General features: G+C 34.5%; 1 protein-coding gene across 1 annotated transcript in view; it reads right to left on the bottom strand.

Annotated features, from left to right (window-relative positions):
- The window catches only part of Kank (KN motif and ankyrin repeat domain-containing protein 2 kank), a 65,396-nt gene extending 43,187 nt beyond the window's left edge, over positions 1–22,209 (bottom strand). Inside the window, exons 1-3 of the mRNA XM_089089917.1 lie at positions 21,991–22,209; positions 19,722–19,852; positions 11,040–11,286 (exon numbers count right to left, since the gene is read on the bottom strand). Coding sequence (XP_088946043.1) covers positions 11,040–11,286; positions 19,722–19,852; positions 21,991–22,209 — 597 coding nt within the window. The remainder of the gene's footprint in view (positions 1–11,039; positions 11,287–19,721; positions 19,853–21,990) is intronic.
- Between the last annotated feature and the right edge of the window lie 4,395 nt (positions 22,210–26,604).

Consider the following 26,604-nt stretch of genomic DNA (forward strand, 5'->3'; position numbering starts at 1 on the left):
CGGTGGGGAGAGATGTATTGATCTAGGACTCGAGGGGAAAATGGATTTCCGAAAAATTGATTGCGTAATCGAAGGGGAAGTGGATTTCCGAGAAATTGATTGCGTAATCGAAGGGGAAGTGGATTTCTGAGAAATTGATTGCGTAATCGACTAGGACAAGTTTTTATTAGTGTGTGAATAGAATTCACTAAGTTTATAGTTAGCAGTGTGATAACATGAGTGAACAAGTTGAGTTAGAAATATCCCTTTATTGCAACTATTCTATTTGTAAAGGACATTTTCATGATTTTGAACATTCTCATGAACCTACTGCATGTTTAGACAGCATAGATGTAGAGATAGATGAGAAGAATCTAGAGGAAATGAGAAGAAAATTCATACGTAATACGGAGAGAAATTTATATCGATTGCAAGTAAACTCGCATAAAACAAGGTTCGATATGGCAGAAAAGGAATATCAAAAGAAGAGACCAGGAAAAGAGGGCTTTCTCTATAGAGATATCTCAAAATATAGTGTAAAAGACAGCAGTGAAAACCCAAAGAAAAATGTGTATAAAGCAAGATATAACACTGAATATTATAATGAATATGTTCTAAGAGAAGAGAAAAGGTGGACATTTAAGAGATAGCATAAGAGGTCATTCTATGGAACGGATTTTAAACAATGAAAACCATGGTGGAAGAGTTCTCATTTATAGTTTAACGATAAATCTAATTATTGATATGTATAATGATTTTTATATTGTAATCATGCAATAAATTTGTTTTTGCTATATTAATTATGTCTTACTAGATATGCAAAAAGTAAGGATACCAGCAGACACTTCTGTACATAAATAGTTTAGTTTGATTAGATCACCCATTATAGTGCTATCAGTCCCCAGCCAAGTTTTCAGTAAACGAAAACAAAAAAAATCGTTCTTCTAATCTTTACTCATTTGAAAAATCAATATTTATAATGGTTTTTAAATATACAATGTCCAGTTCTAATATCTCTACATCACTCTTCCAATCTTCTTCTAATATCGCTATATCACGTAAAGGGGGTGGTATACATTCAATCCTGTCTTGATCGTTTATCGTTATATCAATCAATGGGGGAGGGGGGCATCTCCTGGAACAAATCATCACGTACTCTTATAGATGGTAAACTTGGAGCCAACCGCTCATCATCTTCAATGCAAAGTCGGCCTGAAGGTCCCCGCCTCACTAAATGCTCCGATGTATACGACAAACCTAATGACGTGTAATGAACTTCCATTACATCATCAGTAGCATCAGTGGTTGTACTACAAAGAAGAACCTCATCCTCAACTGTGAGTTCCCACTCGAGCCATACATCCTAAAAAGATTGAGAACACTATGATCAAAAATTTCTCTTAGAAATAATATTTTTCATTAGTGATAACACTTTCTGTTCGAACTAGCAAGTTTGGTTAGATTAAAAATACCAAAATTTTCCACTTCAGTTCAGATATTTCTCAAATAGATGAAAAAATTTAAAATAATGTTCCACATTTTTCATAGAAGATAGAAAAGTTCAAGTTCACTTCTGAATTTTACCAAAGAACACAATTCCATTCTAATTTCTCCAGAGAAAATGAAAATCTTCCACTCCAGTTTTAAATTCACCAAGACATAAAGAAATTTAAAGTTCTGTTCCGAATTTTTCCATAGTAGATAGAAAAAGCTATGCCATAGTTGTGAATATTTGCTATGAAGATAAAAAGTTCAATTCTATTTTCCCAAAATAATATAGAAATTTTCCACTTCAATTCAGATCTTTCTCAAAGAGATGAAAAAATTTTAAATAATGTTCCTAATTTTTAATAGAAGATAGAATAGTTCAAGCTCTCTTCTGAATTTTACCAAAGAACACAATTCAATTCTAATTTCTCCAGAGAAAATACAAAATCTTCCACTCCACTGTTAAGTTCGCCAAGACATTAAGAAATTTAAAGTTGTGTTCTAAATTTTTCCGTATTAGATAGAAAAAGCTATACCATAGTTGTGAATATTTTGCCGGAAAATAAAAAGTTCCACTTAATTCTAAATTTTCTCAATGAAAAAGAAATAAGTTATTGTTCAATTCAGATCTTTCTCAAAGAGATGAAAAAATTTAAAATAATGTTCCAAATTTTTCATAGAAGATAGAAAAGTTCAAGTTCACTCTGAATTTTACCAAAGAACACAATTCAATTCTAATTTCTCCAGAGAAAACACATATCTTCCACTCCAGTTTTAAGTTCACCAAGACATAAAGAAATTTAAAGTTCCAATTCTAAATTTTACCATAGAAGATAGAAAAAGTTATACCATAGTTGTGAATAGTTGCTTTGAAGATAAAAAGTTCAATTCTATTTTTCCAAATAATATAAAAATTTACCACTTCAGTTCAGATTTTTCTCAAAGAGATGAAAAAATTTAAGTTCACTTCTGAATATTATCAAAGAACACAATTCAATTCTAATTTCTCCAGAGAAAATGCGAATCTTCCACTCCAGTTTTAAATTCACCAAGACATAAAGAAATTTAAAGTTCTGTTCCAAATTTTTCCGTAGTAGATAGAAAAAGCTATACCATAGTTGTGAATATTTGCTATGAAAATAAAAAGTTCAATCCTATTTTTCCAAATAATATAAAAATTTTCAACTTTAGTTCAGATTTTTCTCAAAGAGACGAAAAAAATTTAAAATAATGTTCCAAATTTTTCATAGAAGATAGAAAAGTTCAAGTTCTCTTCTGAATTTTACCAAAGAACACAATTTAATTCTAATTTCTCCAGAGAAAATAAAAATCTTCCACTTCAGTTTTAAGTTCACCAAGACATAAAGAAATTTAAAGTTTTACTCTAAATTTTTCCGTAGTAGATAGAAAAAGCTATACTATAGTTGTGAATATTTTCTTGGAAGATACAAAGTTCTACTTCAATTTTAAATTTTCTTAATGAAAAAGAAATAAGTTATTGTTCAATTCTATTTTTCCAAATAATATAAAAATTTTCCACTTCAGTTCAGATTTTTCTCAGAGATGAAAAATTTTTCAATAATGTTCCAAATTTTTCATAGAAGATAGAAAAGTTCAAGTTCACTTCGGAATTTTACCAAAGAACACAATTCAATTCTAATTTCTCCAGAGAAAACACATATCTTCCACTCCAGTTTTAAGTTCACCAAGACATAAAGAAATTTAAAGTTCCAATTCTAAATTTTACCATAGAAGATAGAAAAAGTTATACCATAGTTGTGAATAGTTGCTTTGAAGATAAAAAGTTCAATTCTATTTTTCCAAATAATATAAAATTTACCACTTCAGTTCAGATTTTTTCTCAAAGAGATGAAAAAATTTAAGTTCACTTCTGAATATTATCAAAGAACACAATTCAATTCTAATTTCTCCAGAGAAAATGCGAATCTTCCACTCCAGTTTTAAATTCACCAAGACATAAAGAAATTTAAAGTTCTGTTCCAAATTTTTCCGTAGTAGATAGAAAAAGCTATACCATAGTTGTGAATATTTGCTATGAAGATAAAAAGTTCAATTCTATTTTCCCAAAATAATATAAAAATTTTCCACTTCAATTCAGATCTTTCTCAAAGAGACGAAAAAAATTTAAAATAATGTTCCAAATTTTTCATAGAAGATAGAAAAGTTCAAGTTCTCTTCTTAATTTTACCAAAGAACACAATTTAATTCTAATTTCTCCAGAGAAAATAAAAAGCTTCCACTTCAGTTTTAAGTTCACCAAGACATAAAGAAATTTAAAGTTTTATTCTAAAATTTTCCGTAGTAGATAGAAAAAGCTATACTATAGTTGTGAATATTTTCTTGGAAGATAAAAAGTTCCACTTTAATTCTAAATTTTCTCAATGAAAAAGAAATAAGTTATTGTTCAATTCTATTTTTCCAAATAATATAAAAATTTTCCGCTTCAGTTCAGATTTTTCTCAAAGAGATGACAAATTTTTAAATAATGTTCCAAATTTTTCATAGAAGATAGAAAAGTTCAAGTTCACTTCGGAATTTTACCAAAGAACACAATTCAATTCTAATTTCTCCAGCGAAAACGCAAATCTTCCACTCCAGTTTTAAGTTCACCAAGACATAAAGAAATTTAAAGTTCTGTTCCAAATTTTTCCGTAGTTGATAGAAAAAGCTATACCATAGTTGTGAATATTTGCTATGAAAATAAAAAGTTCAATCCTATTTTCCCAAAATAATATAAAAATTTTCAACTTCAATTCAGAACTTTCTCAAAGAGATGAAAAAATTTTAAATAATGTTCCAAATTTTTCATAGAAGATAGAAAAGTTCAAGTTCTCTTCTGAATTTTACCAAAGAACACAATTCAATTCTAATTTTTCCAGAGAAAATAAAAAGCTTCCACTCCAGTTTTAAGTTCACCAAGACCTAAAGAAATTTAAAGTTTTATTCTGAATTTTTCCGTAGTAGATAGAAAAAGCTATACCATAGTTGTGAATATTTTCCCGGACGATAAAAAGTTCCACTTTAATTCTAAATTTTCTCAATGAAAAAGAAATAAGTTATTGTTCAATTCTATTTTCCAAATAATATAAAAATTTTCCACTTCAGTTCAAATCTTTCTCAAAGAGATGAAAAAATTTAAATAATGTTCCAAATTTTTCAAAGAAGATAGAAAAGTTCAAGTTGAAAATCATGAAAAAAATTTTTAGATTTTAAGAAAGTAAGGAGACGAGAAAGCATAGCCTTTTCAAATATTTTACTAAATACTGATAAAATTGAAAGTGATCGATAATTGGCTGGATCATTTCTTGGTCCACCTTTATACAAAACAATAATCCGAGCACGTTTGAGAGCATCCAGAAAAACACCATATTCAAATGAAAGATTAACAAGTTTTGTTAAAGGCAATACTATTGAAATAAGAATAGATTCAACTACCTTAGTAGGGATACAATGTGGCCCAGATGAGGACGATTTTTTCAAGCCATTAACAATTTTTGTAATTTCACTTACTAATACTGGCTCTAGAAAAATAGACTTAACACAAGATGGCCCGAGGTAAGATCTAAAGTCCAGCTTAGGCCGAGACAAAGTAACTGTAGAAGTAATATTCTTACCAATATCAGTTCAGAATGAGGTGAATGCCTCTAAAAAAGCTATTTAAACTCACATTAGCCATTGAAGAACCGGTGATTTCATTTGGGGTATTCATCACTTTATTTCTATCTTTATTTTAATATGCACTGGAGTAAAAACCTTCAAACATCTAATGATATACAGTAATAACGGTATATTTTCTTTCGTTAATCAAATTAACATTGCTACATAGGACAATGGAAAACAAGTTCATATAGGACTTCTTTACATTTACATAGGACCTTCAATGTCACACTCAACAAATCAGTTATACAGAAGGCTCAATAACTGTGTCTTTAGAGATAAAATGTCCACCCTTCAGTGGCGCGCCACTTAACCTAGTGTAAGTTAACCTAAAAATGTTAGGTACGCACACATAACCTAATCTAACCTAACATAACCTAATCTAACTATTCCCAACTTTTACCGGCTTTATGTATAAAATTCATAACTTAAAAACCTTTCCCCAGGGGCTGAAGGGTGGACATTTTATCTCTAAAGACATAGTTATTGAGCCTTTTCAACTATGCTGAGGAAAAAATCCCTCTCAAAATTTGATTAGACGATTTTGGAACAAGGTGACGATGGGAGGGGGGCCTAGTTGTCCTCCAATTATTTTTGTCACTTAAATGGGGCACTAGAATCTTTTATTTCCATTAGAATGAACCCTCTCTCGACGGTCTGTACCCATGGTTTTGATGTTCCCATGTGTGCACGCATGTAATTCAAAGGCTTTATTTAAATAAATTCAATACAAGTTCCTTTCTTAATATTTACCCTAAATCCATGTTTCGAGCTGGAGTACAAATCTTTTTTCATTCCCAACTTTTACCGGCTTTATGTATAAATTTCAAAAGTTAAAAACCTTTCCACGGGGGCTGAAGGGTGGACATTTTATCTCTAAAGAAATAGTTATTGAGCCTTTTCAACTATGCTGAAGAAAAAATCCATCTCAAAATTTGATTAGACGATTTTGGAAAAAGGTGACGTTGGGAGGGGGGCCTAGTTGTCCTCCAATTATTTTTGTCACTTAAAAGGGGCACTAGAATCTTTTCTTTCCATTAGAATGAACCCTCTCTCGACGGTCTGTACCCATGGTTTTGATGTTCCCATGTGTGCGCGCATGTAATTCAAAGGCTTTATTTAAGTAAATTCAACACAAGTTCCTTTCTTAATATTCACCCAAAATTCATGTTTCGAGCCGGAGCACAAATCTTTTTTCATTCCCAAATTTTACCGCCTTTATGTATAAATTTCATAAGTTTAAAACCTTTCCCCAGGGGCTGAAGGGTGGACATTTTATCTCTAAAGACAGTTATTGAGCCTTTTCAACTATGCTGAAGAAAAAATCCATCTCAAAATTTGATTAGACGATTTTGGAAAAAGGTGACGTTGGGAGGGGGGCCTAGTTGTCCTCCAATTATTTTTGTCACTTAAAAGGGGCACTAGAATCTTTATTTCCATTAGAATGAACCCTCTCTCGACGGTCTGTACCCATCGTTTTGATGTTCCCATGTGTACACGTATGTAATTAAAAGGCTTTATTTAAATAAATTCAATACAATTTCCTTTCTTAATATTCACCCTAAATCCATGTTTCGAGCTGGAGTACAAATCTTTTTCATTCCCAACTTTTACCGGCTTTATCTATAAATTACATAAGTTAAAAACCTTTCCCCAGGGACTGAAGGGTGGACATTTTATCTCTAAAGACACAGTTATTGAGCCTTTTGTATAACTGATTTGTTGAGTGTGACATTGAAGGTCCTATGTAAATGTAAAGAAGTCCTATATATGAACTTGTTTTCCATAGTCCTATATAGCATTGTTAATTTGATTAACGAAAGAAAATATACCGTTATTACTGTATATTATTAGATGTTTGAAGGTTTTTACTCCAGTGCATATTAAAATTAAGATAGAAATAAAATGATGAATACCCCAAATGAAATCACCGGTTCTTCAATGGCTAATGTAAGTTTAAATAGCTTTTTTAGAGGCATTCACCTCATTCTGCACTGATATTGGTAGGAATATTACTTCTACAGTTACTTTGTCTCGGCCTAAGCTGAACTTTAGATCTTACCTCGGGCCATCTTGTGTTAAGTCTATGTTTCTAGAGCCATTATTAGTAAGTGAAATTAGCAAAATTGTTAATGGCTTGAAAAACTTGTCCTCATCTGGGCAAGATTGTATCCCTACTAAGGTAGTTAAATCTATTCTTATTTCAATAGTATTGCCTCTAACAAAACTTGTTAATCTTTCATTTGAATGTGGTGTTTTTCCGGATGCTCTCAAGCGTGCTCGGATTATTGTTTTGTATAAAGGTGGACCAAGAAATTATCCAGCCAATTATCGATCACTTTCAATTTTATCAGTATTTAGTAAAATATTTGAAAAGGCTATGCTTTCTCGTCTCCTTACTTTCTTAAAATCTAAAAATTTTCTTCATGATTTTCAATTTGGTTTAAATTCAGAAGAGAACTTGAACTTTTCTATCTTCTATGAAAAATTTGGAACATTATTTTAAATTTTTTCATCTCTTTGAGAAAGATCTGAATTGAAGTGGAAAATTTTTATATTATTTGGAAAAATAGAATTGAACAATAACTTATTTCTTTTTCATTGAGAAAATTTAGAATTAAAGTGGAACTTTTTATCTTCCAGGAAAATATTCACAACTATGGTATAGCTTTTTCTATCTACTACGGAAAAATTTAGAATAAAACTTTAAATTTCTTTCTGTCTTGGTGAACTTAAAACTGGAGTGGAAGACTTGTATTTTCTCTGGTGAAATTAAAATTGAAGTGCGTTACTTGGTAAAATTAAGAGAAGAACTTGAACTTTTCTATCTCACATGAAAAATTTTGGGCATTATTTTAAATTTTTTCGTCTCTTTGAGAAAGAATTAAATTGGAGTGAAAAATTTTTATATTATTTGAAAAATAGAATTCAACTTTTTATCTTCATAGCAAATATTCACAACTATGGTATAGCTTTTTCTATCTACTACGGAAAAATTTGGAACAGAACTTTAAATTTCTTTATGTCTTGGTGAACTTCAAACTGGAGTGGAAGATTTGCATTTTCTCTGGAGAAATTAGAATTGAATTGTGTTCTTTGGTAAAATTAAGAAGTGAACTTGAACTTTTCTATCTTCTATGAAAAATGTGGAACATTATTTTAAATTTTTTCATCTATTTGAGAAATATTTGAACTGAAGTGGAAAATTTGGTATTTTTAATCTAACCAAACTTGCTAGTTCGAACAGAAAAAGTGTTATCACTGATGAAAAATATTATTTCTAAGAGAAATTTTTTGATCATAGTGTTCTCAATCTTTTTGAGATGTATGGCTCGAGTGGGAACTCACAGTTGAGGATGAGGTTCTTCTTTGTAGTACAACCACTGATACTACTGATGATGTAATGGAAGTTCATTACACGTCATTAGGTCTGTCGTATACATCGGAGGATTTAGTGAGGCGGGGACCTTCAAGCCGACTTTACATTGAAGATGATGAGCGGTTGGCTCCAAGTTTACTATCTATAAGAGTACGTGATGATTTGTTTCAGGAGATGCCCCCCCCATTGATTGATATAACGAGAAAGACAGGATTGAATGTATACCACCCCCTTTACGTGATATAGCGATATTAGAAGAAGATTGTGAGAGTGATGTAGAGATATTAGAACTGGACATTGTATATTTAAAAACCATTATAAATATTGATTTTTCAAATGAGTAAAGATTAGAAGAATGATTTATTTTGTTATCTTTTATTGAAAACTTGGCTGTGGACTGATAGTACTCTATTGGGTGATCAAATCTAACTGAACTATTCATGTACAGAAGTCTCTGCTGGTATCCTTACTCTATGCATATCTAGTAAGAGAAAATTAAAATAGCACAAACAAATTTATTGTATGATTACAATATAAAACTCATTATACATATCAATAATTAGATTTATCGTTAAATGATAATTGAGAACTCTTCCACCATGGTTTTCGTTGTTTAAAATCCATTCCATAGAATGACCTCTTATGCTGTCTCTTAAATGTCCACTTTTTCTCTTCTCTTCAAACATATTCATTATAATATTCAGTGTTATATCTTGCTTTATACACATTTTTCTTTGGGTTTTCACTGCTGTCTTTTACACTATATTTTGAGATATCTCTATAGAGAAAGCCCTCTTTTCCTGGACTCTTCTTTTGATCATCCTTTTCTGTCATATCGAACCTTGTTTTATGCGAGTTTACTTGCAATCGATATAAATTTCTCTCCGTATTACGTATGAATTTTCTTCTCATTTCCTCTAGATTCTTCTCATCTATCTCTACATCTATACTGTCTAAACATGCAGTATGTTCATGAGAATATTCAAAATTATGAAAATGTCCTTCACAAATAAAACAGTTACAATAAAAGGATATTTCTAACTCAACTTGTTCACTCATGTTATCACACTGCTAACTATAAACTTAGTGAATTCTATTCAAACGCTAATAAAAACTTGTCCTAGTCGATTACGCAATCAATTTTTCGGAAATCCACTTCCCCCTCGGTTACGCAATCAATTTCTCGGAAATCCACTTCCCCCTCGGTTACGCAATCAAGTTCTCGGAAATCCACTTCCCCCTCGAGTTCTAGATCAATACATCTCTCCCCACCGTCAATGCGCATGTGCAAACTTCACCCCAGTGTCATTACACAACCACGAACAACAAAAAATCAATTTACCTTAACCTCATTAGACTCGATCGATAATCCTTGAATAAATTATAACCTGTCGGCGTTAGACTAAATTGTAGATGGCAGCACGCAGTGTAATCCGGAGTCATTGTGCCCTTCCTACTTTCGAAAAGCCATTTTGTTCAAAATGGTTGTAAGTTCTAATAGCTATGCCTCTGGGGATGCCATGTCTCACACATCCTGGGAAGAGGGTTATAAATTATGCTATTTGCATAACTTACATGCAAATTCCAATGATAAATATACAGGATTTATCATTGGAAAAGGGGAACTGTTTGGTCCTGGGTCCGTCTGAAAAGTTACTATGCGTTACAGGGCCGTATCCAGGGGGGATTACCAGATTTGACCCCCCCCCCCGGAAATGTTTGTCTGACTCGTAAAAACATAACAAAAACGGATATAAACAAATTTTGTATACGTTTTTTGTGTACCCCCCCCCCCAAAAAAAAATAAAAAAAATAGTAAAACTCCCTCCAAAAAAAAATCCTGGGTACGGTCTTGATGCGTTATAAAGAATTCAACAATAAAAAAAAGGTTCTATAATACAAATAATGTGATTTCGACTATATATGAGCTTGTGATAATCTTTTTGAAATAAATATTATCTTATCTTACAGGTAAATTAAAGTTAGTAGAACACAACTCCAAAAATTGGCACTTTCAAATTGATGATTCTAGAAAGTTAACTTAAAAAGATTGAAACCCCTTTGAATGCTCTACCAAGGTTAATAACCATTTTCTATGTGACTTCTCGATTATGAATCTGAAGAAAAAAACAGAAAAAGGCCGAAGAACGATAGGATAAATTGCTAAAATAGGATAAGGATAAATATCCTCCAGAGCCCCTGCTCGACGGGCGTCACATCGACGTTTCAGTTGCTGGGTCCTTTTTTACAGGGACTAGTAGCAAGGCGTGTAAAGCAGCCTGCTGCAGCGGGGATCAATCTCAGGGCCCTGTATTGTCCAGAGGAGCATCAGTCCACTAGGCTACTAAAGGGTGCTAAAATAGGAGTGTCTAAAAATTATTACCAAAAATTAACAAATTTGCTCAAAGGGGTATTACTTGCACAAGTAATGTACAGTTGGATCCATTATGAGTGGGGGATGAAGGTTAATCTAACTTATAAAATATTAGCTACAAATGTGCTAAATAAAACGAACCTGTAAAGTCAAGACATTGACGGTAGAGCATGTGCTCGCAACACTCATTGCGTCGTCATGTGCTGGATGAGACGCAGAACTGATGCTTAGGTCGATGATACTTTTTTCTGGAGACGCCAAAGGTGCCCTTAAAAGACTGTTGCGGTAACTGCTGGCGGATGAAGGAATACTACTTAACGATGAAGATGATCCAGTTCTTCGCACAGGAGATACGTCGTGCCAATCAGCTGACATAAGAGACAATCGACTGTAAATATGAATACTTTAAAACTTGTTAAGAATTAAGTTCGACTATACAGTTTTAAATTCAATAAAGATGAGCCGTAGCAGGGTGATAGTAGATATCAAGACGCAACTATTTCATCCTTTCAGATACTAAATAGGAGTTTTTTACCTTCACTTTCTTGAATTCTTGTCATCAGAATATCACAGCATAAACAGTTTTCAAATATCAATCAAACTTTGTGATAAGTAAGAGTAAGAGTTCTAGTTGATGTTTTTTGAGTATCTAGACCCAATCTGGATGGGGAAGCGACCCCAAATTCATGCCATCCCAACACCTAACAGAAAAGCTTGTAAAAAGTAGCAGCTAATGTCTTAGTTATGAATTCTGGGGATACAAACCTGATGTGACCTTTGTGGGGAAGGATTCTCATCATCAAGACACATAGAAGAAGCGGCTATCGGAACTCAACTGAGCTTGTTTGGACGTGGCAGTAAATATCTCAGATATGCCTTTGGGGGTCCGTTACCGTTCTGACCTTTGCGGGGGGGGTGGAGTTCCTAACTTTTTGCCATTGCAACTGATGGGTTTTTGTCATTATTGCCCAAACTAAATGAGAAATTTCTGCAGATAGCTGGTAGCACTGTTTTAGCTATACCAAGGTACAGGGGCGTCCTGAGGCTCATTTTATTGGGGGACGATCTTCGTAAATTTTACCGAATCGCTACCTGATTTATGCCGAATTTTCTGCAGAAAACAGGAACTTTGCCAAATTTCGGTCGATTTTGCAAAATTTCTGCCGAAATTTTCGCCTTCGGCTAAAATTTTACCAAATACCAAAAAAGATGGGGGGGAAAAACTCCCCCCCCCCCGGCCGCCCCTGTCAATGTAGCAAAAAGAAAATAAACAGCAAAAAGAAAATAAATCTAGTAAAAAGTAGGAACTCCGACTTATAAATAGTATACCAAGCTAGCAATTACGACAGCGATTTCTTTTCTCAAAAACACCACACAGCTTAGGATTAAACTATGGTACAATATTTTCTATCAATATTATACCAGCCTTTACGAGAAGAAGTAAACATATGATTTTCTATCTTTTTCCTCAATTGTTTGAGAACTACGTAGGGTCTATTCGAAGGACGGCGTATCACAATTGGGGGATTTTCACCTTTATGTAACAGTAAAAACCAGGCTAGTCACAATGTTGAGGTATTACATTTGGGGTTAGATAGCACGATTTCTTAAGTCTAGCTTCCCATCGGTTTCACCAACATACTCTATATTTGTCCTCCCTTTTCAAACGATAGTGTGCAAAAATTATATATTTACTAACATTTAAATTATCCATTTTATTACCCTGACTAATATCAGATGGCCCTCAGAGGTGATCTATACAATATAGATCTTTCTTTCAAACTTAGGCAACCCAATAAAGTATAGCAGCCAACAATTTTGTACTTTTATCCCTTGAATATTGACCTCCAATCCCATGAATTGAGATGGTATGCAGAAACTAGGGACGGTGCTGTTTACAAGTCACTGGAAAAAACTTCAAAGATTTTCCGTCTTTGAAAACATTTTTGCCTATAGCTGTCGCCTATTCTTACTGCATACAATTGATATAAGCGTCCGTAACCCGGAGCCAATCACTAATCTGAAAACAATTATATGGTGCTATAAAACGGGTGCCCGAAGTGTGTGTATATGTCCGGAGTAATTTTAAATTCCAATCCTCAGAAAAGATTATATGCTTTTTTTAAGCCAGAAGCATAAAGGCAAGCGAGCACGATTTTTTTTTGGGGGGGGGAGGGAAGAGACGAAATTTTATGTTTGGGAGAAGATTAAATTATTTTTACCAAGTCCACACAAAAGAGTTATACTCGAAGGGGCGCTGACTCTCCGCCACCTGGTGTATATCTCGGGACGCCATGTGTGCCGCGCAGTTCTGCCAGGCTTGACACAGTCCCCAAAATACTTGGCACAGTTCCGTCACGCTTGGCATGCGGCACCTGATTTACATGATGTGAGCGACCCTTCGTATACACAACTTTTTAATGCCTGTCGTCCGAGAGGCAGTAATATTTAAGTTAAAACTGCAACCATTACCTTTTGGTTCTGCGGTGGCAGAACATATTGGGCTAAACCCCGTCTCACCACTTCTTTTTTTTTTTTTTTTGAAATTGCCTATTTATTAATTTCAAAACGATAGATTCTTTGAAAAGTAGATTTTTAGATAATGTGAAATTTTCAGATTATAGAATTGCGTTAGAGACACATGGGGAATTACGATCAGTTTCTCAAGGAGCAAATTAAAATACATGTGTCACCTTTTAAGTGCCCCCCCCCCTCATGGACAGGATCTGCTTCTTCGGTAGATTATTCGTCGTCTTGAATGATTGATTTAAATAAAGAATTTCGTAAAAAAAAAGCATAATTAATCATAACCAATTTCAATTAGAGATTAAAAAGAGATATACAACAGGACGCTGAAAGATACGAATGCGAACTCAGTAGGATGATAGTGATGATGAGCCATATAAACTGAGAAAAGTTACCAATAACTAATAGTTACTAATAACGCACAGGTTATTCTAATAGTTACTAATAACGTTACTATAGTTACTGATAGTAACTAATAGTTACTAATAACATACAGGTTAATAAGTTACTAATAACGCACAGGTTATTCTAACTTAAATAACTACGTAAATAATAACTTATCTTCCATAGATTTATCCCGGCACACAAAATAGATGACCGTGGAAAGCTAGGGAAGGAGTCATTAAAATACGAATTAAAGGTTCTAGCGGACTTTAACCGCCCTTTCAATGCCCCTTATGCTCCAATAGGCCCTTTCCCATGGCATCAAATCAAATTTTAAAAAGACCATTTTAATCAGAATAGCAAAAAATTTTTAAATATGTCCCTTCAGGGACAAGATAATCCATGCAACCCCATGGGCAAGGATTCCAGTTCATACAAATATCCCATTTGGACCTGAGGCTTCGAAGATTCATTTTGAATAAAAAGATACGATACGCCTTGTTTATGTCACCACTGTACATAGATTTTGGCTTAAATATTTGAAGGATTATAGGAACCATCCTCCGTGCTCTATACCTCATAAATGTAGACACATTTTACCTCTTTGAACTCGCAACTGATCAGATATTATTTAGGGGCTGGTCAATGATCAGATAACTATCCGAATCAAAGCACATTAAGCTTCCATTTCAAACATGATGTTTGAATTCCATAAAAATTACTTTATAAGGGTGTTTGGAGTTACTAATTAGATATTTCGGGATGAGGTTTCAAGTTTAGCCAATAATCACCAGCAACACTCTGGGCAGGGCCCCAAATTATTCATCGCACCTATTTTAAAACAAAGGTTTCGTAGATATTTTTTTTTTAGGATTAATGGTATATTATATCTTACTAAATTCAGAATCGCACATAAATTCTGATCTATTTAATCGCAATATTCTGGGCCCAAATCAGTGGCGGATCCAGGGGGAGGGGGCGCGCATCCCCCTATCGTAGTCTAAGTAGTATAATTTACTTAATTAAATCAAGTTTGCGTTAATTAAACATGCTCCTAACGCAAGTTTATCGGATCAACCTTTTTTGCGCCCCCCCTAAATTTTTTTTTATCGAATCAACCTATTTTGCCCCCCTCCTAAAAAATCCTGGATCCACCCCTGACCCAAATTCCCTCTAAATCAGCATGTTTGTAATAATCAACTGAATTAGTCCAATAAGTAATACATTTATATTGGTCTGTTTTTCCTTTTAAATCCAATCGTTTCAAATTTCTAGAAAATCAATTAGGTAGATAAAACTTTCAATGTAAGCTATCTATTTAGTTTTCAATGTTCAATGCATCACAAATGACATATTTCCTTTTAAGGAGTATGAAGGGGCCACAACACCAGATTTACTTGCGGCGGTTTCTTTTATTTTGACTAAGGTTTCATGGCTCATTATGATATAGCATGTTGTAAATTTCATTTTTTTTTTTTTTTTTTTTTTTTACATTTCATTGCTTATTCTGACATTTAAATTTGCTATCTAATTCAAGGAACAACTTTGATTTTGATTTATAATTAAAAAACCAACATATTTTGGAAACCAAATTAAGAATGTTCAACTCAGTGGCATATCCAGGGGGCGAGGGGAGCACGCGCCCCCTTACGTCGTCAAAAGTAGTGTAATTTACTTAATTAACGCTAGTTTGCATTAATTAAACTTGCTCCTATCGCAATTTTATCGGATCAACCTATTTTGCGCCCCCCCCCCCCAAAAAAAAATCCTGGATCCGCCCCTGGTTCAACTTACTGCAAAACGAAGTAAAAAGACAGAAATGTTATGATAAAACGATGCACTCTGCTTTACACACTTCAATCTAAATGTCTTTCTAATTAAACTACAACTATATATTTCAACGTTAATCGCTGGCACTCCAAAATACACTTTTGGCTTCATGCCAAAATGCAATATTCGCAGTTCAATCGGTGAAACAGCCAGTCATCTCTTGGCAAAACACAGGACGTTTCCTCGTGCAACATAAATCTAGATTTCTTTTGAATTAAAAGCAAAACAACAATACATCAGTGTTAATTACTGACACACCTTCAAAACATATTTCCAGTTCTTATTTTTGACACCATGCAGTCTGATCTCAAGGGCTCTAAATTAACAAATGATTGCGTTAAGTGGAGTGGAGATCTCCTTAATAAGGTAGCTTTCAACATGGTGTAAGCAATAAATTACAAAAATAATCTCAGTCGTCGACAACTCCAGCAAACAATGGATACTGGTGTAACAACGGGCAAAGCTATCCAGTCCGGTCCTAATAACTGTCTTCAGCTCTTAGATAACTGAAAATGAATTCTCAATGACGTTTCAAACTTAATTAAAATATAATTATTGCCAGCAACAAATTTCAACTCATGGTTAATTAAGTTTTGACGAGGAACTTAATTAGAAAAAAAAGAGAGAAAAAAAAACAATCCCACCGATGACATGAGAGCACCTGGAAGGGAGGATGATAAATAAATATAAACATATTTGGGTTCAGCATGTCTGAGAAATGCACAACTTACCCATCAACCCTTATCTTTTTAAAGGAGGTTTTGCATTTTCGTCGTGATATCAGGTCAAATTTCATTATTTTTTACATTTCACTGATTTTATGGCTCATTTTATACTGGAAATGTTGGTTATTATATTGGTTTCATTTCTCTCTGCAGCATGGCTGATAAATGTACAACTTACACGTCAACTTTTTTCTTAAAGGAGGTTTTGCATTTTCGTCATGATATCAGGTCAAATTTCATTATTTTTTTACATTTCACTGATTTCATGGCTCATTATACTGGAAACATTGGTTATTATATTGGTTTTATTTCTCTCTGCAGCATGTCTGATAAATGCACAACTTACACGTCAACTTTTTTCTTAAAGGAGGTTTTGCCTTTTCGTCATGATATCAGGTCAAATTTTATTATTTTTTACATTTCACTGATTTCATGGCTCATTATACTGGAAATATTGGTTATTATATTGGTTTCATTTCTCTCTGCAGCATGTCTGATAAATGCACAACTTGCACGTCAACTTTTTTCTTAAAGGAGGTTTTGCATTTTCGTTGTGATATCAGATCAAAAACGCACCAATTTGTTTTTTATGAGATTCTTGGTGTTTATTGCTACATATTGCAGTGTTGTCACGTTATTCATTACATAGACTTGTGCAAAAAAAAAAAAACAATAAAAAAAAGTCAAGGACACGATTAAAAATACATAAAAATAAATGTATCGTGGGTAATTGTCGTCTTTTGGAAATACACCCAAGAAGTGAAGTTAAACCTAATGAATAATAACAAAACATGATGATATAATAATACTTTAGGAACAAAATAATGGAAACCTAACCTAATCCAACCTAACGTAATGTAACCTAGCCCCCACCCCTAATGTGCAAATATATAGCCCAAATTATACAAGTCCAATGCATTGTGTCATCGATCACTTGTTTTTGTACCTATGAAACCAGTTTCCTGAGATATAGCCAAAGCGTAATCCTTGGGTGTGTTTCCAATAACCGACAAGATTCGTATCGTGCAATAAGAGGGCTTATTAAAGATATAAAAAATAAGAATAAGAAACTTGAACCCTAAATTAAAAAATAAAAATAACATCCTTTTCCGATAAAGACTAAAATAATAATTGACTTGTCACAGTATAAGCATAATTAAAAAAAAGTTTTAAACGTCAAATATACAAACGATAAGAACATCTTTATTTTACCTTTTATTACTTCGCATTTGACCTCTTATTAATGACCGACCTATAAAAAAACGTTATTCGCTAGGTCGCATCTGACGCCACAACCATGATCAAAAACTGTTCAATAAATTGAGGTAAGTACTCGAGAAAAATATGCAATATGACGGGATGCTAGAATGACACTCCTTTGTAAGGCAATCTTCCAGAAATAATAGTTTATTGGTTTTCAAAGGGATACTCCAAACATGACCAAATTAAAGCAATAGAGAAAGAAAACGTGTTATGAACTAAAAATTAAATCAATCAGACGCAACAACAGCATTTCAATTTTTCTCCATTCTATTGCTTTAAAAAATAGACGCTTGAACCGCTGTCAGCAATCTAAGGCCGATCCGAGATTGAAATTTATAGGTCATATTATTAAGAAGTGATTACGGTACATGGATGATAAACCCTTACCGCTCAAGTTATTCATTCATTGACGCATTATAGAACCGTTTTTTTTTCGTTAGTTTCTTTTAGCTTAGCGCGAGGCAATACAAAGAGAAGTGACAGAATAGATCAAAAATATATAATTTGGGCTATATATTGGCACGTTAGGGGGGGGGGGGTAAAGTATTTGGACAGTGTGAAGTTAGAAAAAAATTCTTAGTACATGATATGCAGAATGATTGTACCAAACACATTAGGCATGCAGACCGGCTATACTTTACTACCACCCCCGCCCCTATTGTGCAAATATATAGCCAAAGTTCGTTTCTAGAGTATTTTATTTTTATCTTAATTAAGTATACTTCATTAGGATTGAGCGTCAGAGAAACGTATTAGAAGAATATTAGGTAGGGGGTATATCATACGAGTACCGTGATTATCATTACGCAAACAATAATAAGCAAGAAATTTTTATGCACTTATTTTAGAGACGTTATCTCCTGTATTTTAAGAATTTAATGTTCAAAATTCACTGTATTTTACAACTTTTCTTATAAAAGAAAAATTTCACTGTATTTTACTGTAATTTACAGCTTTTTCTTATAAAAGACAGTCTTAAGATGAGCAGATTTTTCAGTTATTTTTAAATTTCCCACCATTTCTAAGTTTGAAAAGCTCTCATATTTTCAAGTGCGTTATGAAATAATGACATTTTTTTTACAACCACGCCAAAAGTTGTGTTGCAATAAATTTTTGTATATTACCTTTTTACTAATAGGACGGTAAAACGTACTTAAAAGTCTATACGCAGAAACAAGGCCGTATCTAGGGGGATTAGGAGGTTTGACCCCCCCCTCCAAAATGTATATACACACACACACACACACACACACATATATATATATATATATATATATATATATATATATATATATATATATATATATATATATATATATATATATATATATATATATGGAAAGCATAAGCATATGGATGTAAATGATAAGTAGAAAAAACTCAAGAACTAAGTGAAAGTATAAATATATGCATTATTACGTATCTTACATTTCTCTCTATTTGCATCGTAATTGTAGTAACGTAAATTCAACGTCATCAAACAGTTCGCGGCAATGAACTGTAAATAAGGAGGACTCAGCCCAATAGTAACCTTAACCCTTTAAAATGGAATTTTGATAAACATAGATACACCAAAAGAATTGGCTTTTTGCTGATTCCAAATATATAATTCTTATTGAGTTTAATGTTATAATGTTACTCATCAAAAGCTACGAGTCTGAGAAGATGTACCCGATTTTCTAAAAATGAGAAGAAACACTCCCTAGGAGTCAAGTGATCGAAATGAAAATCACACCATCAGATTCAGTATATCAGAGAACCAAACTGTAGAGGTTTCAAGCTCGTATTAAACAAAAATGTGGAATTTCGTATTTTTTTACTATAAAAAAGATCAGGGATGCGTATTTATTTTATTTTTTTCCAGGGTGACTGTATCCAAACATTGGTCGTGGAAGATCAAGAAGAAAAAAATCTAATTGACGGGCAAGTTTCGAGTGTAAGCACATGAATCACGACCAAAGACATTGGGGAAAAAAGCAGAATTACACAAATTCTTGTTGGTTTTCTTACAATTCTTCTGACGGTAAAATTTAATTGATCAGCAAATAAAAAAAAAATGTTGACCTTCTAAAGGTAATAAACGGAGGATAATTACCTATTGCGAGAGAGAGAATTTGCCGGACTTGCATAACGAGATTTTGATTCTTCAAGCGTTGCTTCAAAACGTCCCAACACGTCGTACAACTCGCCATCAACCTTGGCAGAGTCTTTAGATTCTTGGGGTATCTAAAATAAAAGGAGATAAATTTCAATGCTATCTATACTACTGATATGAAAATACAAAATAGACCAGTTTATAAACTTAAACACTATACTCTTTCTGAAAACAATTAATTGCCGTACCAAGCCAAAACCTGGGCATGCTGGTTTTACTTTTCATTACGTCCAGAGTTTCATTCTTCAACCTCCCCCCGCATGTGGGTCCAACTTTAGGAAAAACAACAATGAAGCGAAACCAATGGAGCATTTCCGACCAGTTAACAAGCACTTGAAGAACAAAAAATAACATATCAGTGTATTCTCCGCTTTGCCGCTTTCAGAGCGTAAAAAAAAGCAACAGAAAAAAAATAATAGCTCAAAATAAAAATAAACAAATAAATTGAAAAAATCGTAAACAATTAAAAAGTCACCTTTGCATTATAAAAGCAAAAAAGTGACTGCAGACAAACGGCAAAAGAGATTGCCATTTACACATTTGACTGTAGATGAATTTTGTATTAGCTTCAGCTGCACCTTGAGTCTAGACGTAGCTAATTTCCTCCTGATCTCGATTGAGACTTGAGAGCAAAGTCATTATAAATGTACTTCTTTGTTTCGATGGTCTCTCTATAAAACTGGGGTAGGTCATTATCGAGAGATAGAGGCCAAAAAAATCAAAATTATGACACGAAACAGAAAACGATAAGTAGGTTTGTCAAATACGAGGGGGATAAAGCTAATTCAACATTTTTAGTCTATGACTCACCTTCATAGCTTTTACAATAAAATATCCACGCTCCAGCGAACTTGTTCTCGATCTCAATTTTTGGTGGAACCCTATAAATACTACATCGAAAGATGTTGTCCACTTTAAACAAAAAAAGGTAAATAATACAGCGTTGGACTTTGCAGTCCCTACCAGCGGTGCTGATCTTCGTTTCATGGCCCTTCAGCCAGGAAGTGAAATGGGGGTTGGTGGACAGCAACCACTGGCAGTTTTAGGGAGGATAGAGGGGGTACTTGCACCGTGCGCAGACATTTTAGGGGCACAAAATTTCAAATACATAATCTAACGGCTATAATCCTTTTCTAATTTTGAAGTTTTATTTTTATTAGAATAAAGTAAAGGGCGCAGTTAGCAGTAAGTTTAAGCAAATTGAATCGAACATTTTCATTTTTCCTATTCCTTTATCACCTTTCGTTGAAAATAAAAGTAAGTAGTAATGAAAGTAAAATATTGCAATGATTTAGATCCCTTTCAGGCGTTCCGCGAACTCCAAGACACGAAGAAAATAATTCAACACCGACACACTTCCTTAAAGAAATCTATTGATGTGTTAGAATTAACTGCGCGACGCGGAGTTGAAGGGGTCTTCGCAAACGTAAGAGTTGACTATCAAATATCATTAGCGATTGCAGTGTTGGTGGCCAGTAATGAGAGGTCGTTTACCTTAGACCTTAGATCCCCTAGAGCCAGGAATGGCACATAGGGTATCTACGAAACCTCGTCACACATCACAGATCTGAGTTCCAGCCCTGGCGTCCTCTCACTGTGGTTGAAGAGACATCTCTCCTCTACTCAAATCATGTTCATACTGCCGTCACAATGGGTGTCTTGGACAACCTCTTTTGCGCCTCCCTTAAGGTCACCACTCATAAAATATACGTGGGAGTCTAATCTCTGGCATACGAAAGACGTGCCCCAGGTAGGCCTACGTCCATCTCCTACGTTTCAAAAGGTCAATAGCTAATGGTTGACCGGTCTGGCAAACTTCTATGTTCGTGACCTTTTCCTGCCACGACATGTTCAGTATTCTTCTAACGCACATGTTTTCAAAGGCTAGGACACATTCCTTCAGTTGAACATTTACTTTCCAGTATTCATTTGCATAGAAAAGAATGCACTTCACATTGCTATTCATGAGGTAGAGCTTCAAGCGCATAGAGAGTTTCCTACTGCACCATACTGGTTTCAATTTATTAAAAGCCGATGCAGCTTGTCCAATCCTTCTCTTGATTTCCTTGGTTATTTTCTATTACAATCAATCCAACTCCCTAGGTACTTAATTTCATTGACTGTTCAATTGCTTTATCTTTGCATTTCATTGTCAGCAGAGAGTCAGATGTAGTCATATGTAGCTCTTTGTCTTACTGAGATTCGCTACAAGTCCAACTTTTTCGGCCTTTTCATCTATGTCGTCGAGTAGCAGCTGCAGTCGGTGTTTTGCTTCTTCGAAAAGAACTACGCCGTCAGCGAAGTCAAGGTTAGAGATTTGTTGGCTGCAAAACATCATTCCAGAGTCTGGAGACTGTCTTAGAATGCAGTCAATAACATTAACAAGCAGGAATAGTGATAGGACACATCCCTGTTTGACACCAGACATTATCTTGAATAAAATCGTATCCCCATTGTCTGGGGGCACACCACATTTATTATTTTTATAGAGTACTATTTTGATTTTAATTAGTTTATCAAGCAATTCGTAATTGTTCAAAATCTCCCATAAAATCTTTCGATCAATAGAATCAACCGTATTTTCAAAATCAACGAAGCATGTATATACTTTTTTTCTCCCATTCCCTGAACTCTTCGACCATTAGTCTAAAAATGAAAATAAGATCCGAGTAACCCAGGTAGAAAGTTGAAGCCCCTCAGTTGTGACAGCGCATCACCCTTCTTGAAGAGTTTGACCAGTGTGACCCTGATCGTATCTTTTGTGACTGTTTATTTATTCCAGACGACCACTAGGAGAGCAGTTTAAACAGTTAAGCAGCCTCGAAGTTATGCCAGCAGCATCATTGCCGTGATCCCATCAACTCCAGAGGCAGGCCTATTTTTAACTTTTTCACAGCCGTCGTCACTATTTTGGTGCTGGGGAGGGGGAATCAGCACTCACGTCAATTAGTAAGAAAGGTCAGATCGACTGTGAGCCAGGAACGACAAAATGATTTAGCGTTAACGAGCATAGAACTCGATGAATTAGAAGCAATCAATTGAAACGAGATAATTAATAAATTTGCAGAGGGTGGAGTAAAAGAAAGGGTCAGATTTGAATAAATGGAAAATTTGTTAATAGACGAAAATTTTGTTAAAATATGGCCTGAAAATTTTAGAAGACATGGGGAGGGGCGCTAATCCAGATTTTATCCCGGCTGAGAGAGGTCAGAACCGCCACTGCCAAGTTCTTTCGCGTACCATTCCTGTTTACCTTCCCTAGATTTCTCTAGGTACTTATTTTCAGCTCGGTCCATTCTGGCTTAGAGAGTCACGCCACAGACACCTATTTTAAAACCAAATAACCAGCACCACAAGGACTCGAACCCCCTGTCCTCGCGGACAAAGTATTTCGAGTCTAGCGTGCTAACCACTCAGCTAGAATGGCTCAAATAAACAAATTTCCTTCCGGCGGTCACACTTGAGCCTGAGAACCCCTGGGTTCTCAGTAAAGCTTTATACTTACCATAATTAAGAGAATTCTCAGTTTTACATGTACTTTTAAAGATGACATTACTTAATTGGTAAAATTCTGCCTAATTTGTCACTACATCTGTGAGTGCATGGTAGGACAGATAAGTTGTTCCTTGTTCCTCGATGTGGTTGCTGCCACGAGGATCCATAGGCGCAAGCAAATCCTTTTTGGACTTTTCATTTTCTGTCTATGCTTTTCAATCTCATCTAAAGCTAAGACCTTGTAATATATTTGGTGATGTCAATGGAGGAGGGGAGGGGATGGGGACCTGACATATTCTTCTTAATGCTTAAAAAAATTTATATATTTCGGCCATGTTCAAGGTATTGGGCTCGTCGTCTCCCTTTCTATGTTTTCAACAATACTCCTCTTATTTCAGACCATTTAAACGCGTTTCAACAACCTTTTGTGCTATTTGTACTATTAAATATTAATTTCTTAACCTTAAAAGAAGTTATTCTTATTGCGTAATTTTTGAATACAGAAAATGGCATGTCCATTTCTGTATTAGAAAATTGTGTTCTTTCAACGAAATAAGCAATAATTTTTTGTCATTAGAAACCTGTTTTCCTTTCTACATAAACGTGATCAAAGCAAAAAATAAATAAAACAAGAGCCAGATATAAGAATTGAGTGCATGCTTACTTACGTGAATTAGCTATATCACAAATCAACACTAAACTTTTAGAATAAATCACTAAGGAGAGAATAGCCGTCAACTCTAGCCCTAGAATGGTCTAAAATATCGTAAGACAGTCTTTGAAAAGAAAATACACCGTATTTTCTTCGTACAAAGGTTACAAAAGACTAAAGAGGAAATTGAGCAAATATCACGATTAAATATGAGGATTGCAAAATTAAGTGATTATATCAAGACCTGAAGCTTGTTTTTCTCATAGCCTTTCACCTATCATGTGAATCAGGAAACAGGCTTCCGCTTCTGTTTTAGCTGTAATGACTGTTAATTTTAGAATTAAAAAAAAAAAAAAAACATTCTCAAATGGAAAAGAAAATAAGCAAAATCTAGCTCCTCCCCCCCCCCCAAAAAAAAAGACTGTAAATTTGGAATTGGTCTCATAAATAGTTGCATGAAATGTGACAATTGAAATATCCTTTCGCACTACCCAAAGCTCATGTTCAACAAGAAGAGGTTTAAGGGCCTTGGAAAAAGTGGGTCAACAGTGGAGACGGGGTAGGTGACAGGGAGGAGCATTTGCACCCCTCCTTTAGTTATTTTAATCCCCTTCAGACTTCTGAGCCCTCCCCCTCTCCATTGTTATCCTGCTATCTGAAGTACGAAAACATGTGTTTAGAAACCGACTTATTAAGTATTTTGACTTCTTTACAATTAGAACAATTTTAGGAGGGTAAAGTTAGTAGAAGTGACCCTATAACCCCCATTGCCCACCCCTGCTGCCACCTACAACTTTTTCGCACCCCAAATAAGGGCATAGCCTCCCTAGGGAGAATGATTACGTAATGGGGTCAATTACCTCTTTTTCCAAGGTCGATTTATTTGATGTTTCTATGTGTAATAACTCCGGAACGAAGGTTGCACATGCGCATTGAATTCTAACGGGAACAATGTTATTGATCTAGGACTCGAAGGGGAAGTGAATTTCCGAGAAATTGATTGCGTAATCGATCGTGAATGTCATGGTGTCCAGAAATAGTATTTGTTGTTGTTGCTCTAGAGCAATGTTATGACTTTCCCGGAAACAGTTAGATCACGTGTTTCCTTCTCAGCCAATCAGCGAGTCGGATACATCCTCCTTCTCAGCCAATCAGAGGGCTTGTTACATATGATTTCCCCGTTACATAACAATTCGCCCTTGAGATTTTGTATATAACGGACATGCAATGTGATTCAATTATCAGAAAGTATTTTGACGCTTTGTAAACAACAATGGATAAATTTGATGAATTAGAAGCCATGTCAACTTCAATTTGCAATGTAAGTACATTTTTTATTTTCAAACGAATTTTCCTTGGACATCCTCCAGTATATTCAGCTAAAACGTAAATATATTCCTTTACCCCAAATCCCCCCCCCCAAACCATACAAACATCATTATAATCAATGGAAAACATAAAATATATTCTTTTACCCTCAAAACCTAACCCCCCCCCACCCGTGTTTTACAGCCCCAAATTCTCCCAAAAAGAAATAATTATATTTTCATTAAAGTTTTAATTTTATAAAATGTAATATTTTATCAAAATTAGACATACATAGCTCTGTTGTTATTAGCTCGCTCTGATTTGACACATGACTCCAGTGCGTGGTTAAAATTAGCAGTCACCCTTTTTAAAGCACTTCCTGTAAAAGGTTTCTCAGATCAAAATGGGATGTTTTTCTCCTGTCAAATTAAAACGGTCTCATGCAGACAATTGCAATTTATTAAGCGCAGGCCTATGCAATCTCTTTTTGGAGAACCGGTGAAATCTCGTTATTTTCAAATTAAGATCTAACAATATATTTAGGACATTGGTGAAAGGGGGGGGGCCATCATTCTATAATGAAAAACAAAACTGTTTCTTCGCATTTGGGCAGTAAGAGAACCGAGGGTTTCTAAGAAAAAAGATAGCTTTATTATGTGTACATTTACATCCAAGATTGTAATTTAGGCCTATAAGCTGCTAGGCTAACAATATTTTTTCTATTTTAAAGACCTATAGACGGGAAACATTATAAAAATTTTCTCAGCATGGTAATAAGTGGGTCATTTCGTTCAAATTTTACCTATTGCTGTGCTTGTGGTTTTAGGAGGAGGGAGCTACTTTGTGATAAATTCATTTCTAGAAAAATTATATGGATGATGATACTAACTTTCTTTCTGTAAAAAAGGGGCATATTATTTAGAAACTAATTTTTCTCTTCTTTTTAAGACAAATTATGAAGAATGCGTGCCCCCTCCTTCCAAGAAAGCCAGAGATGACGAGACAGCCCCATCAGTGCCAACCTCTATGCAGCCTGGCAGAAAGTTAAAGAGAGAGTGGATGGCTTCTTATAATATGGTGAACCCTGCCGAAGCTATGCAAGATCGTGAAATAGCCGGCCCAGTCGCGCAAGAACATAGCGACGCCGCCCCGTCCACCCTCCAACATGCTTTGCCAGGGCCTTCAGGCACACAAGTGCAGCCGGGGTATAAAAATGTAAGAGTTTTTTCCTACCTTTCTATTTCTTCCAATTTTTAGTCCTTTTCGATCCCAATATAAACTTATCTCTGTGAGATATTACCCCATATTACATATCTAAATATAATTTTTTGCAAGGAAACCACTCTTTTCTAATCTTTGCTATCTCTT

Source organism: Artemia sp. Qi Xiang Cuo, chromosome 1, assembly GCF_049724085.1.
Source record: "Artemia sp. Qi Xiang Cuo chromosome 1, ASM4972408v1, whole genome shotgun sequence".
In the NCBI taxonomy this organism is placed as follows: Eukaryota; Metazoa; Arthropoda; class Branchiopoda; order Anostraca; family Artemiidae; genus Artemia; species Artemia sp. Qi Xiang Cuo.